Consider the following 23802-nt stretch of genomic DNA (forward strand, 5'->3'; position numbering starts at 1 on the left):
TGTGTCACTGTGGGAAATTGAGGATTTTTCGGTGCGTGTTTCTTTTTTTTTTTTTTTTTTTTTTTTTTACGTGTACCTTGAAGGCAACGTTGTTCTCTGTTGCCACTAGAGGGCACTGCAGGAAGAAGTGAAGATTATTGTTACTAGAGAACGATTGACTTACGTAAAGGTAAAACGTATTCTTCCAAATAATCGCTTGAGTAACAATAAGTATTCAGTAGTTCAAAAACGACTTGTGATTCATTTTATTTTCATCAGCATGCATGACAAATGACAGCGGTGCTGTGTTTGGCACGTGCATACATGAAAGCAAAGTGCTGCTCAAGCAGCAAAAATCATACCCTCTTTGTCATCAATTTCATCCAAAGTGTTTTGATATTTGAGGAGCATTTGAGTTCTTGGGAGAATTGTGCATATTTATTGATCCCACCTTATCTTATTCAAAGTTAATCAGAGGCACTTTAAATAGTGGCAGGTGTGTGCTGAGTTTCAATGCTTAACTTTGAACACAGCCACATCCCCGTTTATAAGATTGTGTGCGTGCACTTGTCCAACCATGTTATCTCGGTTGTTTGTTTTTACTCCCCATGTCATTCTTTTTTCAACTGAGTTGTACACGTTATGTGTTAATTAGCAGAAAATACCACAAAAAACGTCATTTGAACAGGGGTGTGTAAACTTTTTTCCACTAGTTTCCTCAACTTACTTCATTACAAGCAACCGTTGGACTGATTGTGAACGATTATTTAAAAGAGGGAAAGAGACTTCCAGCTTCCTGCATTATCGTGAGGTTCACTGTTCTGTACTGTGACATTCGATTTTATTTGTACTTGTGAAGTGATTTCGCAGCCCCCTCTGCGTACTTCAACTTCCTCCAGCAAACAGAAAGAGAACAGTTGGACGTAGTGAGCATCCCGTCATGCAGCTGGAAAGAAAAAAAAAATGTTCTGCCGGTGCCAAGATGAAGAAAAAAAAAAAAGCAAAGTCATGCTGGCATTTTCAAAAGTAGAGCCTGAGACGAAATCGACAGCAAATGAAGTCGTGTTAATGCCATTTTCGTTTTTGCACAGGAAGTGTTTTGGGGCCATGTTTGCTGATTCCCGTCAATGACGGTGCGCCAAATTGTCCCAGTTTCAAGGACTTCCAAGTTTAAACCAAACACGGCGAGGAACCGGATTGCTACATTTTTCTAACAGAAAACGTCAGTGTGACTCTTTGCTCCAGTCCCACATCGACTTTCACTTCTGTAAACTGCGCAAGAGGAGTCACATAGCAACGCTGTCACATGTTAGACCGGCCATGCCGATACTCACAAGATGTCGGGTTATTGGGTTGAATTTCAGGATGAAGCTAAAATGTATCGGAACCTGCACGGGAAATCTTTGGGTATTTTTTTTTATACGCAACTTGCTGTTCTCTTAAGGAGCTGAATGGATCAGATACATTTCCTGGTTCAGTTATACATTATCGGACAATCGCTAACAACTGATCAACCGTACAGTTCAGTATTGGACGGACTTATAAAAGAGTACAGCCAAGATTAGTAACAGATCCCCAAGTCATGACGATCATACAATTATGAGGAATGTTGAAAATTTGCAGTGATTGGATCTTTTGAATGGTTTGGATGAGATTTAGAAAAGGAAGGACGTCCTTCCTGGTCTTGTCGCATCCTGTCTTCTGCTGACAGAAGCGTTTTTTTTTGTCATGTTCATGACTTGCATATTGACTGTTTTTATCCAGAATATTGCGAGTTTTAGTCAAAACATCAAGACGAACAAACAAACTAAGGAGCTTGGAATTGATGGGCATTTTTTTTTCTTTTGACTTTTGAGGATGCTTGAATAAAATTGCTATATATGATGAATATAATAGTATGCCAAATTTTGTAGAAAAAAAATTCAACTTAATGACTTATCCAGTCAATGTTGAAATGTCAGTCAATTACTTCTTCAATTCGCGAAAAGGGGGAAAAAAAATCGATTAAAATCGAAAATGTGACTTTTGTGAAAAAAAAAAATACGACTACTCACATGACCAAGCCCTATCCAGTAATATTTATTCTTCATAAAACCTTTTATAGCTCAGAGTAACACAATACATCGTTGGAGCAGAAATCACGCCTCACATGTGAATGATCATGTGATGCTTCCTCCTCAATTCTAAAAAAATAAAAAACGTACTCCTCAGGAGTGACGGTCACTGTGACGTGTTGTTTTCCAGGCAAGCGTTACACAACTGACTTGACTGTGATCACAACAAGACATTGAGTCACTTCCAGAGAAACGATTCATCACCAATATGACATTCAATATTAGCATTAATATTTTGTAACATTTGTCATTTTCATTCAAGTGGAGAAAGAAGTAAAAAGCAGCTTAACTTTGATTAAAAATAAGCAACAACGTGAGTAGCAGCTAGCAAGTCAGCAGCTAGCTGGTTAACATTAACTTGACGTTAGCATCTAATATCGCCGTGGCATTATTTATCATATTATTGTCGTGAATGTGCTATAAAAATGTACAATACAAAAAAACTAAAACAATAAAAAAAAATAAAACAGTTTATCTTAACTTTGATAACAAGCAACAACATCTTGAGCCACTGACCCGTTAGCGCATCGTCAGCTAGCTCTCACAATTAGCCAACTTCATTTCTTTTGGTATCTGAACATTACTTGACTATTTAATCTGAAAAAATATATATTCAAGTAAAGTGTATTTTCAGTTATCATTAGCAAGTTAGCATTTTCGGCATTTTTAGACAGCATAGCCCACGTCTAGCCAACACTAACTCGCATTTTGTATCTTTCTTCTACTGTACTTTTACAATCATATTTTTTCTACTTATATCTGTACTTTAACTTAAATCCAAAGTGTGAGTACTTTGGCCTTCTCCGGTTATTTCTAATGAAATCCCGAAAGTTGAATTGCATTGGACCTCCAGTGTCATTACACCCCCGCCACCCCCACCCTCCCTGCACCCTATCAGCCCCCAAAAACAGGAAGTCTTTCTAGTCAGGAGAAACATTGGCCAAGCACCTTGCCCTAGCCTCCAGCTTCCTGCCTGGAGGAAACTGCAAAATCTTGTGAAAAGCAGTCACATCAGCACATTTTTGTGACCACGGAGCCCCCTTTCCACACTTTCCTTATAGGAAAGCGAAAGACCCCCACTTGCCCAACCTGTTATTGTAAGTCAGCAGAAAATAGCTGACAGCGTACTGATTGCGCTCGTACGCTCAACATAATTTACAGAAGGCACGTTAAAACAATTCAAAGATATGGTCACTTGCTTCCATGTCGACTCAACTCATATCAGTAAAAAAAAAAGTGTGATTAGACGCAATCCAGTGTATGCATTGAAGCTGTCAAGTCTGTGTAAGACACTCATCAGAGCTCGTGTGATCGTTCGTGCGCGTGGGGGTGTGTGTGTGTGTGTGTGTGTGTTTCGTTAGCTCCAGGATGCCATCTGGTGGAAATCAGATCTGAACACGACACTGGATGAGGCATACACGAGACACAATTCTAATGCAGTTAACTATCCTGGCGACAAATAACACAGAACAAAACATTCTGATTTCTTTAAACAAACATAATCTCTGTGCTCTGGGAGATTCCCCGCCGCTGATCAATACCACCATGCCGAAAATCCAAATGAGAGAAAGTTTGCTTTTGCCACGCGGCAATCATTGACAGACTAACGGCTTAAAAGTCCGTTTGGCCCACAGTTGTTCTTCACCTGCAAATTCAAGATGAGGATCGGATTTGTCATCCCGCTGGGTCTCTTTCTCATTCTGGCGATCTGTGGAAAAGGAATGTAGGTATTATTTTGTGAATATTCTTGTCCACATTCTGAGATTTCAACCTCAGCAAAAGTGATTGAACCAAATTTTGAACTGATCTGAGTCGTGAAATACAAAAGCAGATTAGAAGAAAAAGGCAAAAAGTCATGAAAGAAGTCTTGCTTCTCGTTTTTTTGAGACGACAACCAAGCAACGTAATTCTTCACTTCCTCCCGTGGTAGCTGGTTCGAGCTAATTCCATCGCTCATGGTGTCGTTTTAGGGGAGTGGAACTTCCTGATCCGCCCGCTGTGGACTGCGTGTGGAGTCGCTGGTCTGAGTGGGGTGCTTGTGATCCGTGCACGTTAACCAGAGTGAGTCCATTTCAGGCATTGCTGCAGTCAATAAACGAAAGTACATTTGGCTTTATTCATGCCGTGATCACATTTATCAAACAACTGATCTTGATTTGTGACGTTTGTCATGGTCAGAGGCGTTCTCGGAGCACCCTGGTGTTCGGCCAGTTTGGTGGCGAGTCGTGCCAGGGTTCCATTGGCGAGCGAGAGTCCTGCGTAAGCGACACCACGTGTCAACAACCTCCGCGTCCCGCCTGCTCCGATGCGGAGTTCCGTTGCGAGTCAGGTACATGACTGTCTTGATTATGATGGTGATTTGTTCGGGGCAAAATAGAGTAATCCCAAGTGAATGGCGACTGATTCGTGGGCTGGATAATAAAAGAGCTCTTTTAAGTCTTCGTTTATCAATTATAAACTAGTTGACAATGTAATTGTCAAATTGCCATCGTCAGGTTCTTGCATCAAAAAGAGGCTCATGTGCAACGGAGACTATGACTGCGAAGACGGATCCGACGAGGACTGTGAACCCGGTCGGCACCCGTGTTTCTCCGGTGTGCTGGAAAACAATGAGCAAGGCAGGACGGCCGGATACGGGTACATATATAAATAAATATATATAAAAAAATAAATATATATATATATATATATATATTTTAATATATATTTAAAAAAAAAAAAAATTTTAATATATATAATTTTTTGGGGGCGGGTAAAAAATAATCATTCACATTAAAAGTAAAGACACTTGAGTTCTACTCAGTCTAAACCCCTCCTTTGTCCTTCCACCAGAATCAACCTTTTAGGGTCGGACCCTCGCATGAACCCCTTCAACAACGATTACTTCAACGGCCGATGCGATCGAGTCCGGAATCCGTATAGCGGAAAGTACGACAGGCTTCCATGGAATGTCGGGGTGCTCAATTATCAAGTGAGCTAAAACGATGAAAAAAAATGAATAAATACATTAGCATGATGCGGGGACCAAAATCTTTGATTCTACAGACGCTAGCGGAGGAAACGGTCTCCAGGGAAATCTACGAGGACACGCACAGCCTGCTCAAGGAAATCCTCAGTGAGATGAACAGGAATGTGGACGCCGGACTTTCCTTCAAGTTCAACCCGAGCGAAGAGTCCATGTCGAGCTCACCTGGCAGCGTGGATTTAGAGTATCAGTATGAGAAGAAAACCATGATCAAGGAAATGTCCGAGTACACCAACATCAAGGTATTTATTTATTAATTGCCGTTTTTTTCCACATTTTCTCATTCACTTCAATGCAGATTGTGCTACTCGTTCTGCGATGTGCACCTTGGCCACCTGGGGGCGTATAAAAGCCACTTTGCACCTTTAAGCTTGGATGTAGCTGCCAAAATAGTGCAGCAGGGCACCACCTCCCAAAAAATAGTTGCCTCTCCAAGTACCATCATAAACAGTTCTCAAAGATCTGCCTGGAGTGACGTTACCCCGAGAGAATTTTTTCCGTCCCTTTCTTAGCTGTCAAGAGTGGTACGGGGGTAGCGTTGACATCATCTTCAATCTTTTTCCTGTTCAGAACAAGAGCTTCATGAGGGTCAAGGGTCGCATCCAGATGAGCACCTACAGGCTTCGTTCCCGCGAGCTCCAAGTGGTCGACGAGTTCCTGGCGCACGTCCGGTCTTTGCCTCTGCAGTACGACAAGGGCATCTACTTTGCCTTCTTGGAGGACTACGGAACCCACTACACCCAAAACGGAAAGTCGGGCGGGGAATATGAACTCATCTATGTTCTCAACCAGGACGCAATCAAAGCCAAAAGTATGGCAGTCGTCGCACGGTGGCTGTTGTGGTGACAGTTGCTTAACATGTTGTTGTTTTTTTTGTTTGTTTTTTTTTTCTACTTCCAGATCTGACTGAGAGAAAAGTTCAAGAATGCGTCAAACTGGGCATCTCGGCGGACTTTACCGGAGAGACAGTCAGTGATGGGAAAGCTCACTACAAAGAAGACAAGTGTAATGATGTATCAACAACAGCGCAAGGTTTGCCATGACTCATTCAAAATTTAAGACGTCTCTCCGTTTTGCAGCCATGACATATTTTTGGCGGAATTTCAATTATTTAGTCTGTTTCGGAACTGTTATATAGGAGAAATCGTCGTTTTATTGTGAAGCACAACCTCACCCCAACCATCAAAAAAATAACCTATCGCGAAATCCCATAGACCATAGGTGTCAAACACTGGTCTGGGGGCCAAATTTGGCCTGTGGTGTAATTATATTTGGTCCGCGAGGCTATACCACATGACTGCTATAGCATTTCAAATCCTTTATGATAATCGTAACATTTGAAGTGATAATAGTCATTTTAAAAATTAAACATTGTATTGCATTAGTAAAACCACTCATCATAAAAAAATTCATTAAAAAAATCTGCATTTATATTGTTTTTAAAAAAAACTTAAATCCTGCCCCGCGAGTTGTTCAAGTTTGACTTTTCGGCCCCCTGTATATTTGAGTTTGACGCCGCTGCTATAGAAAGACTTTGCCAGGATGATGGAAATTACCAAAGTAAACACACCCCAACTATAAACTATAAAACCGCTTAAGCAGGACTGCAATTTTCACCTGCAGGTGAGATTGCTGGTAAAGCCGTGGTGGACAAGGTGATGACGTCTGTGAAAGGAGGCAGCTTAGAAAGTGCCGTGGCCATGAGGGCCAAACTGAACAAAGATGGGCTGATGGACATCGACACCTATCAGACATGGGCTCGCACCATCGCTGACGCCCCGGCGCTGCTCAGCAGCGGGGTAGGAAGCAAGAGCAAGAACGTCTCGATTTTTGCCAATGGGAAGAATGTGTGGCGATGTCATGATGAGCCTTTGCATCTCATTTCTCTGCCAGCCGCAGCCAATTTATGCGCTCGTTCCCTTGGACATGGCCGATGCCAACGTAAGGATCGCCAACATGAAGCGGGCCACGGCGGACTACGTGGCCGAGTACAACGTGTGCAAGTGTAAACCGTGCCATAATGGCGGCACTGTCACGCTTCTGGATGGAAAGTGCATTTGCCTGTGCCCGCATCTTTTTGAGGGAATGGCTTGCCAGAATTTCAGAGGCGACAAAGCCAAGTACACAGGTGAGAGATTCAATCGTACGTCGCATAAATAACTCACGACGAATTCTAGCAACAATTAAAAGTACTGACCCTGTTGACATGACTAATTGTAACTCACAATCGAGGTTGTTATATGTAACGAAAAATAACAAAATAACGACCACTAAATTTGAAAAATCAAGTTTGAAATAAGATAAAATGAAAACGAAAATGCTTTAAAAAGTTTTTTTGTAAAACTAACTGAAACCCTATCTTACACAAAGAAAATTACCTAAAAGTCTGTCTTTGTCAATTAATACCATAAATGAGTTTCAGGGTTCGTTTTTAATGCATTTATTTTGGTATTGGAGGAAGCAGTTATGACAATTCTAGTTTACTTTATTACACTTAGTGTACACCAATTAGCGATGTTTTTTTTATGACCGCGCACTCGACAAAAACTCATGCTAAAAAATAAGCCTATCACAAAATCTATTTTTGGGCTAAAATAAAGCATTTTCACAAAAAAGTACATACTAATAAAAATAAACAAACCAGTTCACAAAGTTTAAAAAAAAAACTTTAACTAAATTGACAAAAAGACAAAACAAAACAAACAAAATAAAAATAATGAATAATCCAAAACCATGATCACCCTGCTCTCTTCGGATCATGTCAACATTGGCAAATCATTAATCAGTTAATTATGACTAACCGTTCGCCACGTCAACATTTAACATTGCGACTCATGACAACTGACTATATTTACCTTTATCGTTCAGGTGAACGGCCTGAGGTCTCTCAAGAAGGCAACTGGTCTTGTTGGTCCGACTGGTCCGACTGCAGTGGCGGCAAACGAACCAGAACACGAAGTTGCAACACGAACGGGCTGCTCGATGCCCGCTGCAGGGGAGACACCAGCAATGACGAGTACTGCTGAGGAGCCGACAGTGCCGCCTAGTGGTCAGGAATGGCTTTAGTTTACATTTGCTATTGCGTGGAGATTTGTAACTTTTTTTCTTTTTTGTATGAGCGGGTTTCTCGCTGTTTTCAAAACGTGTTTAATATTTAATACAGAACAGTGATTCTATTGCAACATTGATGTAATGTGTGTAAATAAACGTGTCTCCAGCCTTCGTCGTGTATTTAATTAGCCGGACTGAGATGGGACACTTCACTGACGTTAACATTGGCACTTATATATATATTTTTGGTTTTGTTTTAATCATGTGCAACTCGTATTCATGGTCGAATTAATTTCATCAAACTGAAATTATTACCAGTGTACAAGTACAAGTCGTCAAAAAAATAATTATCCAGTTCAGATACCTGATAATCTACTTAAATATAGTAAAAAAAACTACAGTATTTGTAATTGGTTACTTTCCAATTCCCATTCTCGCCTTCTTTCGCAAACCATTTCCGTTAAACACATAGAGCTTGCTCTGAGGTAAGGGGGGCCTTGTTTTAGGACAAGAGGCCTGCAAAAGTTTTCAATGATGGGCCCTCAAACCCCTTAAACACCCCCCCCCTTTTTTTTTTTAGCCCAGGTCACTGGAGGCGTTTAAAAGTGTGAGTGTGGGGGAGTGCAAATTAGAAGTGATGCCCCCCTGCCTCCATTGCTCTTTGCAACCTCACCCACCCATGGAAAAAAAAGTGACAATTCAGTCTTGCATAAACGTGACGGCTCGATTTAATATTCCTACTTTGCATCACTATTCAGCCCAACATTCAACCCTCAACTCACCCCCCCACTCCCCACATCTTGCACGGCACATCATAAATCAGCCCCTCCTCCACTCTTTCTTACTACCTTCCTCAAGTGTCCACTTCGTTTTGGTGTTTTGTGTGAAAAGCATTGATGTCGATAGGGTAGCATTGAATTATAAAAATTAAAAAATTAGACTTGTTCTGGCTTGCAAGGTAGTATCAGGAGCCCCTTTCAAACTGCTTGTCAAAGCTGGCTTTGATATTGATTGGTTATTGATTGGAATGGTGGTGTGTATATACGTATTTTTAGGAGTCTATAACTCCTGTGGGACTCCCCCCTTCCTCAAGTGGCTTCCCAGAAGACTTATGAGGGTCTGGGTGAATGAAGTGCTCCCTTCATTGTGCAGCCACGCCATTGTGTGTTAAGTAAGAGCCATAATGGAGGTGCCACTCAACTTCCACTCAACTCCATACACAGGGTCCATCGCTGCAAAAAAAAACGTTCACTCGCAACAAAAAAACCTCACTAAAAACATTTCACACTCACACTAAAACCTCTCATACTCTCCAAAATTTCTCACACCTATAAAATCTTCTACCCACAGCAAAATTACCCCAAAAAATTCACACGCACATACACCAAGAAAACTCTCATTCACCCGTAAAGAAGCTCTAACACTTTCCCAAAACTTTTTCAGGCAATAAAACCTTTCCCACACTAAAAAAATACAAAACAAATTTTATTGGGAAAAACCCCTCAAAACTCACCCAAAGCATTAAGCAATTTTCTTGATGCTAAATTTGATCTAATTCCAAAAGTGATGATATATAGCGACCGAACCCTGTCGCAAACACCAAAAATCCACCCGTACCTGTCACTGAACCCCATGAAAGTTTTAGAATTGCTTATAGATCCCAAAAATGGTGCCAAAGCACTACTTTTTTAACAAACAAGGTCTTTGCCGCATTCCAACACATGGTTCTTTAATAGAATTTGCCACAACGTTTATATTGGACAATGTTTTGTCCTGAGTTTAAAAACGGTGAAAAGGTGACATTTTCAGCAAATTACCCTAAAATACACAGACACGCGCACACACACACAAGTGGAGAGAAAATGCTATCTGCAGATTTTTGCGAATCGCGGTTGGGCTCTTCCCAATCATATCAAATGAAAAAAACTCCAGTTTAAAAGTAACATTGTGATGAGCGCGCACTGCAGCCTCGTGGACGCGCTCGAGATGTCCACTTGCGAGTTATAAGCCGCGTATTGCTCCTCGTCATCGTTGTCCTCCTCCGCATCCGAGAATCCGCTGCCGTCCAACTCTTCCTCCTCCGCTTTCCACTCATTGCAAAACGTCTTCATGCTGACCTTAACGTACTCGCATATGTTCCTCTCGTCGCCGTCACACACGCACGTCTCCAGCTGCCTGGCGGCGGGGATGTCGCGCATGCGTGCTATGACAGTGCGACACTCAGCTGAGCACCTGCGCCCTCCGCCGAACAGCCTTCGGCAATGGAACAGGTAGTCCCGGGTGGCGGCTGCGCACGCCGGGTCCTCTTCACAGCGGCGACGCGCCTCCGTGCAGCCCAGCCGCGCGCGCGTCCGCGGCACGCACGGCTCGATGACCCGCTTGGTCCTGGCGCACAAGGGGTCCCGTGCGCAGTCACAGTCGACCAGACCCGGCCCGCCACGCGTCAGGTTGAGCTGGATCAGGGACGACACGCAGTGGCTGGGACACCGCCTGCGCTCGCCGTTCAGCACCATTGCGCACGCGTGGGTGAATTGCTCGTAGGCGTAGATGCACTCTGGCTCGTTGTGACACTGCAGGATGGCCTTCCAGCACACGAGCCGCGGGTTCTGGTTGTGTTTGTGCTTGGTGCAGACGCAGACGCTGATCCCGAGGACGAGCAGGAATAGGCCGCATGCCCACGCGGCTGTCCGTTCCATCAGCGTGACGCGACGTGACTCTCCCACGTGGTGTGAATGCGCACAGCGGGGATTCTCAATGTCCTCATGGCCCTTCACGTCCAGAGTGTCCGCGACTTTTCAAACAAGTCAGAAATCACTCGAGTACCCGCCGTGGTCATCCTCCCTCTACTCTCGTTACACGCATCTGTACTGCACCACCCCCTGACGGTGATTGGGTCGCAACGCGATGACGTCACGCCGGGTGGTGACGAAAAACACAAACTTGTTGAGCAGTTACCCCACTTCTTTTATTTAGTCATTAAATACAACGACGTAAAAACGAAACAGGTCAATAAAATACACCATAATCACCTGAAATGTTGATTTTTAAAAAATGTTAATGAGTTCGACCGACTTTACATCTTCATCTTCAGTGGTGCGCAGATTGGTGCGGATTTGTTTTGCTCGTTATTTGGCCGTCACTGTACAACAATGGCGTCAATAAATGAACAAATGTAAACTATTGGACTTTAAAAAAACAACCCAGTGCTCGCTACAGAGGCGTTTTGTGACTTGGGACCTAAAAAAAATGTATCCAAGTCACTTGCTGACTTTGGGGGAAAATGGCCTATGTAAAAACGGCACAAGTCAGCATAAAGCCAAGAATACACATTAACAAACATTTGTGATGTCGTCTTTGGAGGTTTTAGAAGCTTGTGGCTGGGAAAGTACCAGAAGCTTTCACATGAGCTCTGTGAAAAAAAAAACTGTACATATTGATTAGCAAAAAGACTGTTTTGCACTCGGGTGGCCACATTTGGTCATGGTCTGTCTTTGTTATTTTAGGTTTTTGAGTTTCACGTTTTTCCTTGTGTCCCTTTGAAGTAAAAAATATATTTAATAAATGTGTCCCTTTAGTCTAAATTTATTCTGATTAATATTGGAATTGTGGAATATGAATTAAGTAGAAAAATCTTAGCGGCCATTTAAAAAAAATACACATTTGACGAGGGAACACAGCACACACATTGCGGCGGAGGGGGAAAATAAACTTGGTGGCTTTTTTGCTTTTTCTGCAACATCTGAATATCGACTTACTAACCTATAATCATATCCACAAAGAAAAAGGCCACTTTTTTGAATAAACTACTGCGGCCTTCGTGTGGTGGGGAAACTTGAAAAAAGCACACATGGGCATTCTCAAAAAGACTGGTTTAAAAAAATGTATGATGTTCTGATTCAATTCCTTAAGAGTCACCTTTTGATACATTATTTGCTTTGACTTGAAAGCAAAAAAATTGAGATACAATCACTGTAGAGTGGCAGTGCATTAAACTCATCTCACTTCACCACAAGGTTATTATAGTTAACGACAACTAACTAAAAAAATAACTAAAATTGAAAAATAATTTTCAAAATAAAATAAAAATGAAAATCCTTTTACACAAACGCCAATTAACCGGAACAAATAGGAGCAGCACAATGTCCTCCGAATGAAGTAAAAAAATGTGGCAAAAACGGTTTAATTATGTGTATTTTTTTTTTTTATTAAAAAAAAAAAAGATTTTATAGAGTGCTGTTTCACAGTTTTTTTGGGGTGGGCAGACTGAAATGGATGGACCATCCCAGAGCTGTGTAATAAACAAAGCAAAGTCTTCCCAAACAGTGCTATTTGGTGAAAAATTTTCTAGTTTCAATATCGCAATGTACATCGTAGCCTCCCCAAAAATCGCAATGTCATTTTTTTCCAATATCGTGCAGCCCTAGTACCAATGTACCCGAAAAATCGACTTAAGTACCGTGACAAAGTATTTCTACCTCCTTACTTGTCACCACCGCATATAAAGCAACATTGTGAAGCAAACATCTGCTAACCATTCAAAATGGTTTGCTCCATTCCCGACTGACTCACGCTCACTTCACACGTCCACAAGCGTTCGGCTGCCAAGTTTGAAGAAGGCGGTAAAAATTCCATCAAGAATGAAACATTTTGCTTTCGGTTGCCAAGTTTCCGAGACAGCGCCGCCAGTGAAAGGCTGTGATGTTATTTCAAAATCACATTTCGATGTCACATGCTCGTTGGGACGTTTTCCAGAAGTGATGTGGACAAGGGAGGAAAAACATATGCGTTTGGAGTTTGGAGATTCACAATTTCGAGTCTGGGCTAAAGAACGGCGCAAAACCGGAGTTGTATATCAAACTTTTAATTGCCTATTTTTTTAAACAAATGGAGGTGAAGTCGAAACATGAAATGCAAAGATGCAGAAGATCCACCATCCCCGGGGGGTTGTCGAGTTGTGCTTTCAGTGCAGTGACAGAATGAGCTGAAGAACCAAACTGGCCCTGTTTCATGTAAAAAAAAACCATCAACATCAACAAAGTTATTATAGCTCGCAAAATCAAATGAGACAATTGAAGCGAAATTTAAAAAAAAAAAAAACATTTTTATGAATGAGACAAAATGAAAATCTCTCTCTCGCACTCTCTTATAAATCTTCTATTATAACCTTAAAGTTTCAATGAACTTGCAAGTTAATTTAGCAAAAAGTGTTGTAGCTTAATGCTAATGCTAATGCTAATGAGCAACTATAGTGAATTGAAGTATTTCTAACCCTTCAAGCATCAAATTGCGCAGACTGGTTAACATTTAACCAAAGCTGGGTTAATTATTTTGACCCAACATATGGGGTTGAAGATTGTGTCGACATTTTTTTTCTCTCATCGTCGAGTCAAGTCTCAAGTCCAAAAACCTAAAATTAACAGTCTGACTCGAGTCAAGTCATGTGACACAAGTCCCCCACATCACCGCCACCTCACCTCATTTGTGATGCTTCTTATAGATGGCAATGTACTCCTGCACGTCATCGGACGAGCCCAGTACTACAGGGACCCTCTGGTGGATGTTGGTGGGCTGGATATCCAGAACGTTGCCGGCCCCCGTGGTGGCCATGCCGCCCGCCTGCTCCATGATGAACGCCATGGGGTTGCACTCGTACAGCAGGCGCAACTGAGAGACCACAACATGAGAAGGACGGGTTACAGCATCGTCACACCACGGAGTTCTTGAAATTCCTAGTCTCACTTCAACATAATTACTTGGTACCAAGAAGCCACAGAATGGCGTCAAAGCAATCCTTTTATTGGTCTATTATTTGTGCCTGAGCACAAAAACAGTGAGCAGGTCGACGTTTTCTGTGAATGCCAGAGGACAGGTTGACAGGTTCAACATTTCTATTGTTCCTCTGCCAGACCGCTTTTCATTCTTCGCTAATCTCCAATAATAATTGTTGTTCCCGCACAGCAGAGATAATATACGCCGCTCAACATTGTTGTATGCTCTCTTTGTAGGAAATGTGCTGAAGTAGCCGTTGTTTGAAGTCTCGGTTATGGTAATTACGGTAAAATTGATGGTCATTTCCTTTGTTGTGGATATAAAAATATTACATGTTAGCAATAAGCGAGTCCATTTGTTAGATGGAATTATGTGACTTGAATGAACATGTTGGCGTTTGAAAATATAATGTTTAATTCTGTCATGCGTCATGTGTCAGTTTGACAAGTAAACAGCTTGAAGCAAGCATGCTTGGCCTCTTTTTTGGGGAGACCTATGCAAGCATGAACGTCTTTTTAACATCATCTAAAAAATTCTTTTTTTTTTTTTTTTTGAGGCATCACACAAGTCCCATGCTCACCTTCCCCTTTGGACTCTTCGTGTTGGCGGGATACAGAAAGATGCCGCCGTACACCAGCGTGCGATGGACATCAGCGACCATAGAGCCGATATAGCGGCTGCCATATGGGGCGGAACCGTCCTGGAAAAACAGCTTAGTGGTCAGTACCGTCACACTGGCGGCCATTTGAGCTCAAGAAATAAGTGACTTCACGACGTGACTATATGATTACTTTTGATTCGAAGGAATCCATTTTACCTCAGGGTACTTCTTCTTCTGAATGTATTCTGTCACATCAGCGTAAAAATGCTGCGCGTAGCCTTCGTTCAAGCTGTAGATTTTCCCTTTTTTTTTTATTTTTACGTCTCGGTCCACCAGGATGAACTCCCCGATGGCCTGAGGGAGTGAATTGAAAATGTGCAAATTTTGCATAATGACGAGACATCCCAGGTCTTACCGGGTCAAGCATGAAGCAGTTGACCCCTTGTCCGGTGGACAGGACCAACATGGTGGCGCTGCCGTACAGAGCGTAACCGGCGGCAACGAGGTTCCTCCCCGGCTGCAGGGCGTCCTGCTCGCTCGGCGTGTCGTCTGCGGTCTGTGGAGGAGACGGGATGACTGCATTTACATCAGCGGGCCAGGGCGACGGGGTTAACTTTTTTTTACATTCACGCTCACCTTCTTGTAGATGGCAAAGATGGTGCCGATGGAAACAAGACAGTCGATGTTTGAGGAACCGTCCAGCGGGTCAAAGCAGACGATGTATTTGCCCTGGAAGGGAGCAACTTCATGACTTACGTCAATATAATGTTACCCTAATCCAGTGCTTGTCAATTATTTTCTGTTACGTCCCCCTAGTAAGAAGAAAAAAAATTGCGCCCCCCACCCTACCAGCCACTCTCCGCCGTAACTATAAATAATAGCGTTTTTGATGCAAAATAAACCTACACCGGAGAATTAATACTTGATGCGCACAATGGGCAATCAGAGCGCCACTGCCACCTACTGGAGTGGATGTGCAATTACACTTTATTGCAGTACGTCGGGAAAAAAAGTATGTTCTTACTCTCTTGTCCGACTCCACGATGATGGCCTGCTCATCTTCTTCGGACACCAGCACGCAGGAGGTGAAAGATGACTTGATCATGTTGATGACCATGTCGTTGGACAGGACGTCCAGCTTTTTCACCTGGTCTCCCGTCACATTGGTGGTGCCGGCGATACCGTACCTGCCAAGATGGACAGAAGAAGACCTTTGACTTTACTAATCTTGTAAACGTGAGCCTGTTTGTAGACATTGATAAAAAGCTGTCATTGCAAAAATAAAAAAATTAAAAATAAAAAAAAAAACAATATTGAACTGACTGACCTATGAAAGGCAAGATAAAAAGAAAATAAAAAAAATCACTTCTCACAGGTTGGCGATGCCGGCCTTTCTGACAGCGGTGGAGATGGCTTTGACAGCCGTGCAGATGGAGTTCAGCAGGTTGGTGAGCTCGCCAGTGCCGTGAGCCTTCCTGCCCTCCTCCAGCACAAACCTGGTGAGGGTCAGCACATTGGTGTCGAAGGCTCCCTTCTCGGACATTTTTGCCGTCAGGTGCGAGGACCTCGTGCCTCGAGTGGAGTGGAGCTGCAGTTAAAGGTGGCCGATAGAGCTGAGAGATAACTGCGAGGGGGGCCATAGGAGGGGTGTGAGAGCGCGCCAGCCAATCACAAGCGACTGCACGTTTGAATGGGCAAAGTTCAACAGATATGAACATGTTCTACCTTTGAGGTGTTCAATATGTTATGTGGAACTGTCAATAAACAGATTCTCACTTTAGTATTACAGTAGCATATTTAGACTACAGTTGTGACTCATCATAAACAAAGATGCAAAATCTAAATCTGTTTTTCCTTTCTTAAACCAGATTTGAATGAATTTTATTTTAATATCAGAGTTTATATGGTGCTAAGACAATTTAATTTATTTTATGTATCTAGCTAGCTAGCTAGCTAGATAGCTAGATAGCTAGCTTCCATGCTAGCTAAAATAAAAACATTTTGTGGCCCACTACATAAAATTAATTAAGTCTATAAGTGTTTTCTTGCTTCGTTGGTTGTTTTCATTTCGGAAAAAAATCTGGATCAAAGTGAAAAAAAAAATATTTTTTTAGATATCGCAAAAATTTTTACCCAACAAATCCCTTCTTAACAGAAATAGGAAAAATAGTATTTACTATTTATATTTTGTTGTATTTTCCATGACTAATTTCAATTTTTTTTTGTTAAAAGACTATATGTAATAACAACGAAATGCAGTGTAACTTTTTGCGTATATTCAAAGTAATAATTATAATGCAGCCCGCGACAAAAAATGACTTTGACACCTCTGGTCAATTGAAAATGTGTAGCCTACTGTAATGTGTTTTGCTAACGCACTCAAGCATTCATTCCAATGTAATTGTTGTAAAAATGCAACAAAAAGAAGCGCTGACCTCTGTATTTCAGCGAACAAAATCCCATTGTTGGCTTCCCCCACTCAAAACAACAAACGCTTCATGCTCTCAGACAGACAGTGTGGTGAGTCTATGTGAATTGGATCTCTTGACAGCTGCACTGGAGAATTTTTATTCTTTTAGGTTTTCCCTTTAGGTGACACATTGAGCCAAATATAGACATTTTCATTTTAGGGGTGCTCTCACTTTTGTTGCTAATGGGTTAGACATAAAAAGCAATGTGTAACAAACACTATGTGTTGAGTTATTTTGAGGGGAAAGTATTTTATATTGACTACTTTATACTGCCAGTTCTTCGGTGTTGTAAAAATACAAGGCGTGTACCTTTCTTTTTAAAATTCAAATAAAAAGGTTTCCAAAGTAATACAAAATGTGGCTTTCGCTTGCTTGTGACGAGATCGCTGAGGGTGACCCCCGAGGTCACCCGATTGACGACTGCCAGACATGTTATGTTTCGCAACCAAGAGGACAGAGTTGAACTTTGAACCCTGACAGGCTTAAACTGTGAGTGATAGCAGTCATTGATGGACCTCATTGCATTTTCTTTTGGGTTAATGATAAATGATGTGCTTTTGTTGTTTGTTTCGTGCAATGCTTTTATTGCACCAGGGCACATATTAGAAAATCTCATGCCACGCCAGCAAACATAATTGTCACAAAAGGAATCTTGAGTGAAATAATGATAATCTTGCTTCAACTCAAAAATGTGCGCAGCTATCTAGAAATGTTTAGTTGACCACAAAGCTATTATTCAGTTGTATAAACAGCAATGCACAGCCTAGTAATTACACATTCTGCCATCTAGTGGCGGAGAATTTAATTTACAGAATATTTAAATTGGAAAAGTCACTCACGAAAAGTGAAAGAAGGGCGTAAATGTGTAAAATTTGGAATTGAAAAAAGGGGAATTTTACCTTGAAACTGTGCTACTTAAGGAACATGGGATTCTTGGAATGTTGAAAATAGCTCCAAAGATGTTTTGAATGAGCTAACCATTTTGAATTTTGAAAGAGAGTGATTGGGAACTTTTTTGTTAAATGTTGAATGAGATTTGAATCGCTTGAGGAAAAAAGTGGGGAGTTGAATGTTAAAAATAATTTTGTTTTAGTACACCTTATTTTCACTACGATGACGTAAGGCAACCCCGGAAGTGTGACGAGGCTGGCTGTGTTTTTTCGCGCATGCTCAGTAGGTTCGGCGCAGTTGTCCCGCAATGGCCGCCTCTTCCGCAGGAATAAACAAGCAGGGCTCAATGACGACCATGGAGCCGTGTGTTCGACACGGCCGGGCGGTCAACGGAGGCACTGTCAAGGTCGGGGGTTCTCCAAAACTACAACTAAAACACGCCCAAAGTGTTGTTTGGACCATTTTGCTGCAAGCCTTATCGGGAGGCACCGTTGCCTTCATTACTACTGACGCGAGGCTGAACGCCGCATAGACGTCACCTAGCTCTCCATTTGAATAACACCTCGCCGCAATACACTAATGTCTAAATATGACACTTGCGCATTGCTTTTTATTGAAATCTTAATCAGTCGCTCGTTGGGGTTTTGTTGCAGTTTGAGGATGACATCACACTTGGTTGTGTGCGCGTGCAGAGCAGGCCCACGGTTCCATATTTATTTCTGCCAATAATTTTGATATCTAAATTCATGAAATTGTATTCATGCATTCCCAACAGTCTACAGTGAACCCATATTTACAGATGGGATTTGCCTATTCGCGGAAATTTGAAGGGGGAACCTACCTTTTCTTCTCTGAAAAATTAACCAAATTTCATGTTTTGTGTTCAGGTCTAATCGGTTTTGGCTAAGGTAAAGAAATCGTGTATAAAGTACCTGAAAGATAATTGTGTAATTGTACGTATTTTGTGCATGTTTGCAGTGGCAACTTGTGTGCACATGCATGGGTAATCCTGACAAATGTGGTGGTCATCTTGTGTGTGTTGACTCAGGTGCTGGAGTGCGGCGTGTGTGAGGATGTCTTCTCCCTCCAAGGCGACAAAGTGCCCCGCCTGCTGCTCTGCGGGCACACCGTGTGCCACGATTGTCTTACCCGGCTGCCCCTGCACGGCCGGGCGGTCCGCTGCCCCTTCGACCGGCAGGTGACCGAGCTGGGTGAGTTTTTCTTTTTCTTTTTTTTTTTCGATGGAGAATCACAGACCGCTTGGTGTGAATGGTGCTTTGCTGTTCATCTCTCCATCTAGGTGACTCTGGAGTGTGGGGTCTAAAAAAGAACTTTGCTCTGCTGGAGCTTCTTGAGCGACTGCAGAATGGCGCCACCAACCAGTCGGGAATGGCAGAGGACGCTCTCAAGGGAATGGGCGAGGTAAAACGAACTTGGTCTGACAGTGCGGCTTATTCTCCAAATTCCCCGTCATAACTTCTGATAGTCACCAAAACCATCGCACCCCTTCTCAACTCTAGCAGTGCGTCATCCGCTGCGACGAGGACGAGAGCCACACGGCCACCATGTACTGCACCGTGTGCGCCACCCACCTGTGCGCCGAGTGCTCGCAGCTCACCCACTCTACCCGCACGCTAGCCAAGCACCGGCGCGTGCCTCTGGCCGACAAGCCGCACGAGAAGACGCTATGCCCGCAGCACCAGGTGCACGCCATCGAGTTTGTGTGCCTGGAGGAGGCGTGCCAGCCGGGTCCGCTCATGTGCTGCGTGTGCAAGGAGTACGGCAAGCACCAGGGACACAAGGTCAGTTCACAGTTGGAAGTTTAATTTCAATTGAATTCATCGTAGGCCTTGAATTATAATTTTCCCGCTTGTCTTGGGTGCAGAATTAAATGTTGTTGTTCTTCTTCAGCACGCCGTCCTGGAGACGGAGGCCAACCAGATCCGGGCCTCCATCCTGGACATGGCGCACTGCATCCGCACGTTCACAGAGGAAGTGTCGGAGTACTCCAGGAAGCTGGTGGGCATTGTGCAGCAGATTGAGGGCGGCGAGCAGATCGTGGAGGACGGTGTCGGCATGGCGCACACGGAACACGTGAGAGCGCCGACCCGCTTGAGGTTTCCAAATGTGATTTGTTTTTCAAACAAAGTAATAATCCGTCCGTCTGTGTCCCGCCCAGGTGCCCGGCACGGCGGAGAGCGCTCGCTCATGCGTGCGCGCCTACTTCGCCGACCTCCACGAGACGCTGTGTCGTCAGGAGGAGATGGCGCTGAGCGTGGTGGACGCCCACGTCCGCGAGAGGCTCATCTGGCTGAGGCAGCAGCAGGAGGACATGACCATCCTGCTGTCCCAGGTGTCCACCGCCTGCCTTCACTGCGAGAAGACGCTTCAGCAGGTGGGAAAATATGTTTTTCCGAATGGCTTTGCCTTGCGTACTTCACGATCGGTCCTATCCAAACGAACTCGCCTTGTAGGACGACTGCAGAGTCGTACTGGCCAAGCAGGAGATCAGCTGTCTGCTGGAAACGCTTCAGAAGCAGCAGCATCAGTTCACAGAGTTGGCTGACCACATCCAACTGGACGCGGGCATCCCTGTCACCTTCACAAAGGTACACTCTCGAGTCCTTACGAGTAAGACAATTCAGGACAGTCGTAGAAGGACTGTGTCCTACTAGTCTGCCAATTTTCTTTTGAGTATTGAGAACAAAGTGCATATGAGCATGTGGTAAGTGCTGAAAGGTCTTTCCATTTGTTCTGTGTTCAGGACAACCGCGTTCACATCGGTCCCAAGATGGAGATCCGTGTGGTGACTTTGGGGCTGGATGGTGCTGGCAAAACCACCATCCTCTTCAAGCTCAAGCAGGACGAGTTCATGCAGCCCATTCCCACCATTGGTACGCTAAAGAACACTGAAAAAAATCTAGGGAAAAAAACTCCATGTATTCATCCCTACTTGTGTTGTCCAAATGATCAATGTTATCTTTTGTTTTTCAGGTTTCAATGTGGAGACCGTGGAATATAAGAATTTGAAATTCACCATCTGGGACGTGGGAGGAAAACATAAACTGAGGCCATTGTGGAAACATTATTATCTTAACACTCAAGGTAGCAATTGTTTTTTTTTTTTACATTATCATACATTAGTAATATTTTTATGTTAATATCCTTGATATTTCTCAATGGATGTGAAACTATGTTTGGATAATACATTTTTAAAAATATTTTATCAGGGTATTTGCTGGGTTAAGGAATCCAAATTTTAGACCTTTTTAAACCCATTAAAATTCAATTTGGGACCTCTAATTTAGTAAATATGACCTAGATGTGGGTGAAATTATGTATTTAAAGATATGTTTTTTTTTAAGATTCCAAAATTGAGGTCTTATGACTTCTATTTTTATTCCCACTTAATTCCACTGCTTAAATTAAAGACCTCACTGTCATTAAATTAAATTCCTCAAAGTGGGTGAATATAAAATAATAATAATAATACAATAATTAAGCCAGAATTCCGAAAATTGTGAATTTGCTTCAATTTAAGAGACCTAATCATAACAAAATACTTGGAGCAGTATCCTACTCAAAGTGTCATCGCTTTTTTTTTCTTTTTCTCTACTTGCCATGTTGCACGCAGCGGTGGTGTTTGTGATCGACAGCTGTCATCGCGACCGACTGATGGAGGCACACAGCGAGCTGGCCAAACTGCTGACTGAGAAGGAGCTGAGAGATGCCCTGCTCCTCATATTTGCCAACAAGCAGGTACTGGACAGTCAGAAAGCAAAGTCGATAAGATACAATGCTGACTTGAATTTAATCCAATTTAAGACCGCTACCTCACAGAGGATCTCTGCTCAAGTTTTCTCATCTTTTTTGCCTCGCTTGTCCAGGACGTTCCCGGCGCCGTTTCCGTGGAGGAGATGACTGAGCTGCTGAGCTTGCACAAGCTGTGCTGCGGCAGGAGCTGGCACATCCAAGGTTGCGACGCTCGCAGCGGGATGGGACTCCACGAAGGCTTGGATTGGCTCTCCAGACAGCTGGTGGCCGCCGGCGTCCTGGACGTGGCCTAGAATGTCCCGGGGACATCGCTGGTTTGATGGCACCCAGAAGCGCTAAAATCTGTGAACAAAAAACTTGAAGGTACACGTTGGAAGAGCCTCGACTTGTACTACCGCGATGCTCCTCCGAGGGGAGAGAGTGAGGTACTGAAAAAGCCCACAAAATAGCAGGATGAACTTTATACTCAAAAACAACTTTAATCCAGTGTGGAAATAAATGGTAATTTATTTGCAAGTCTTAATATTGTTAGCACAATAACATAATTGCCCAAGTTGTTTTTATATATATTATTTTATACCCACACACACACGAACTAATGTGATTTCTAACATTTTTTTTTTTCTTGTTTTCCCAAACATGTTTCAGTATGACTCAGGCAACTATGCTATTAAGCTTCCAATACCCATCTTAAGGTCCACCCCTTTGTCCTCACTCGTGAAACAGTTTAATGTATACTAGTGAAATGACAATTTCATGCTGACGATGTTTTTTTTTTTTCACTGCTTCATGTCTACTAGTGCAATATTCAACAGAAGTAAACTACTGTGCTACACACGTGACACTAACTAGGCCCAAATTGTTGGCATGTCACGCACTAGTAGCTTCTTGGAACCTACTAGCAGCAGCACAGTGGTTCTACCAGTGTGCCCTTGTTCAACTTTCATTGAATTGTCAGCTTTGCTGTTTCAGCATTTATTCCATATTCTTAAGTGTACTAGTATACTCTGTCTTCACTATTAAGACAATTCAGTGCATGAGTAGAATGACTCGCGTGCACTCGTAGAAAAATCTTTCTACTGCTACCTTCAGCTACACTAATAGGATCACTCATGTGACTTCTGAGGCAAAACTGTACTAGTTGACGTCTGCCCACTACTAGTACGAGTGAAGAGTGTGAAGTCGAATTTTAAAATTGTAATTGTCATACTAGTATGTTACAGAATTATTCTGTGTGCAGCTACGCAGTAGTACTAGTCGTGTACAGACAAAAATGTCACCATTGCACTCTAGTTGCTTTACTAGTGAGGACAGGGTGTACTTCAAGAGTTAATGAATAAATGCTAAACGCAGGGACGGACGCAATAGCAGCTGTTTTTTTTTTGGGGGGGGGGTGAATTGTATTTACGTCTGTGTTCTCTGTTACAGAACAAAAATGTTTACTGACAATATTTATAGTGTTGAATTAAATTTTTTTTTTTTGCACATTAAAATTGAGCAAACGGACTTGCTGTCCGCTGCCTCGCCCTTGTTGGTCAGACCAACTTTCTACTGTCTCCTTCCAGTATTCACGTCCCAACTCTGGACAGTCTGGTGGAAAATGTCGGACAAGCTTAATAACCTGTCGGCTCTTTGTGATGTTATGTGAACCTGTGAAAAGCCCCTCCGACCACTGACACTTTTTGTCTCATCAGCAAGAACACACACCCACACACAACCTTTGAGTTTATTCATTGCTATGTAATGTTTACTACTTGTGTTAAAAAAAAAAAAAAAGAATTAAATATGTGTGAAACGCCTTTTTCCCGCGTAGTTTGCAAGTGTAGAAGCACAACTCGCCTCTTGTTACCATCTGACTCTTTTTTTGGGGGGTAAATTATTCGTATTGTGATGCTGTCCAAATAAACTGACTGACCATAGTTGTCTGCATGTGGCTTTTTTACATTCATCAAATTGAAGACGAGTATTCACAAAATATGAATCCAAGTTGAGAATGAATCTTACACTGTACCGCAAAATTTTGAGAAATTTCAATGTTTATTTAAAGAGATTTTCAGTAATAATTAAAACCTTGAATTTGATTTTTTTTCAAGGGGTTACCCTGTAAGTCTCAGGTTATATTTAAAA

General features: G+C 42.6%; 4 protein-coding genes across 5 annotated transcripts; 2 read left to right on the plus strand and 2 right to left on the minus strand.

Moving 5' to 3' along the window:
* Positions 1–66: 66 nt before the first annotated feature.
* Positions 67–8338, plus strand: c9 (complement C9). Its single transcript, XM_088281075.1, has 12 exons — positions 67–169; positions 3728–3816; positions 4064–4154; positions 4272–4422; positions 4589–4730; positions 4926–5064; positions 5139–5360; positions 5689–5929; positions 6019–6150; positions 6742–6917; positions 7012–7246; positions 7987–8338. The coding sequence occupies exons 2-12, from the start codon at positions 3752–3754 to the stop codon at positions 8142–8144; spliced, it is 1752 nt and encodes a 583-aa protein (XP_088137201.1). The 5' UTR covers positions 67–169; positions 3728–3751; the 3' UTR covers positions 8145–8338.
* A 1556-nt stretch (positions 8339–9894) lies between these two features.
* On the minus strand, positions 9895–11072 carry LOC148319002 (growth arrest-specific protein 1-like). Its single transcript, XM_088281677.1, has one exon. The coding sequence runs from the start codon at positions 10863–10865 to the stop codon at positions 10077–10079; it is 789 nt and encodes a 262-aa protein (XP_088137803.1). The 5' UTR covers positions 10866–11072; the 3' UTR covers positions 9895–10076.
* A 1942-nt stretch (positions 11073–13014) lies between these two features.
* Positions 13015–16133, minus strand: LOC148319003 (fructose-1,6-bisphosphatase 1-like). Its single transcript, XM_088282121.1, has 8 exons — positions 15913–16133; positions 15564–15726; positions 15176–15268; positions 14955–15095; positions 14756–14893; positions 14519–14638; positions 13644–13833; positions 13015–13169 (listed from the first exon to the last, which is right to left on the minus strand). Exons 1-7 carry the CDS (start codon positions 16080–16082, stop codon positions 13645–13647), a joined length of 1014 nt encoding a protein of 337 aa, XP_088138247.1. The 5' UTR covers positions 16083–16133; the 3' UTR covers positions 13015–13169; position 13644.
* A 2024-nt stretch (positions 16134–18157) lies between these two features.
* Positions 18158–23594, plus strand: trim23 (tripartite motif containing 23). 2 transcript variants are annotated; one of them, XM_088282118.1, is made up of 11 exons: positions 18158–18307; positions 18950–19112; positions 19202–19323; positions 19422–19703; positions 19813–19995; positions 20081–20296; positions 20376–20510; positions 20666–20795; positions 20896–21006; positions 21536–21660; positions 21789–23594. In XM_088282118.1, exons 1-11 carry the CDS (start codon positions 18209–18211, stop codon positions 21966–21968), a joined length of 1746 nt encoding a protein of 581 aa, XP_088138244.1. In that variant the 5' UTR covers positions 18158–18208; the 3' UTR covers positions 21969–23594. The 2 variants fall into 2 exon arrangements, with proteins under 2 accessions (XP_088138244.1, XP_088138245.1); XM_088282119.1 differs by having other exon boundaries at positions 19425–19703.
* The last annotated feature ends 208 nt before the right edge of the window (positions 23595–23802 follow it).

Source organism: Idiotropiscis lumnitzeri, chromosome 18 (genome assembly GCF_059441095.1).
Source record: "Idiotropiscis lumnitzeri isolate Australia: NSW breed Sydney's pygmy pipehorse chromosome 18, RoL_Ilum_1.0, whole genome shotgun sequence".
Lineage (NCBI taxonomy): Eukaryota > Metazoa > Chordata > Actinopteri > Syngnathiformes > Syngnathidae > Idiotropiscis > Idiotropiscis lumnitzeri.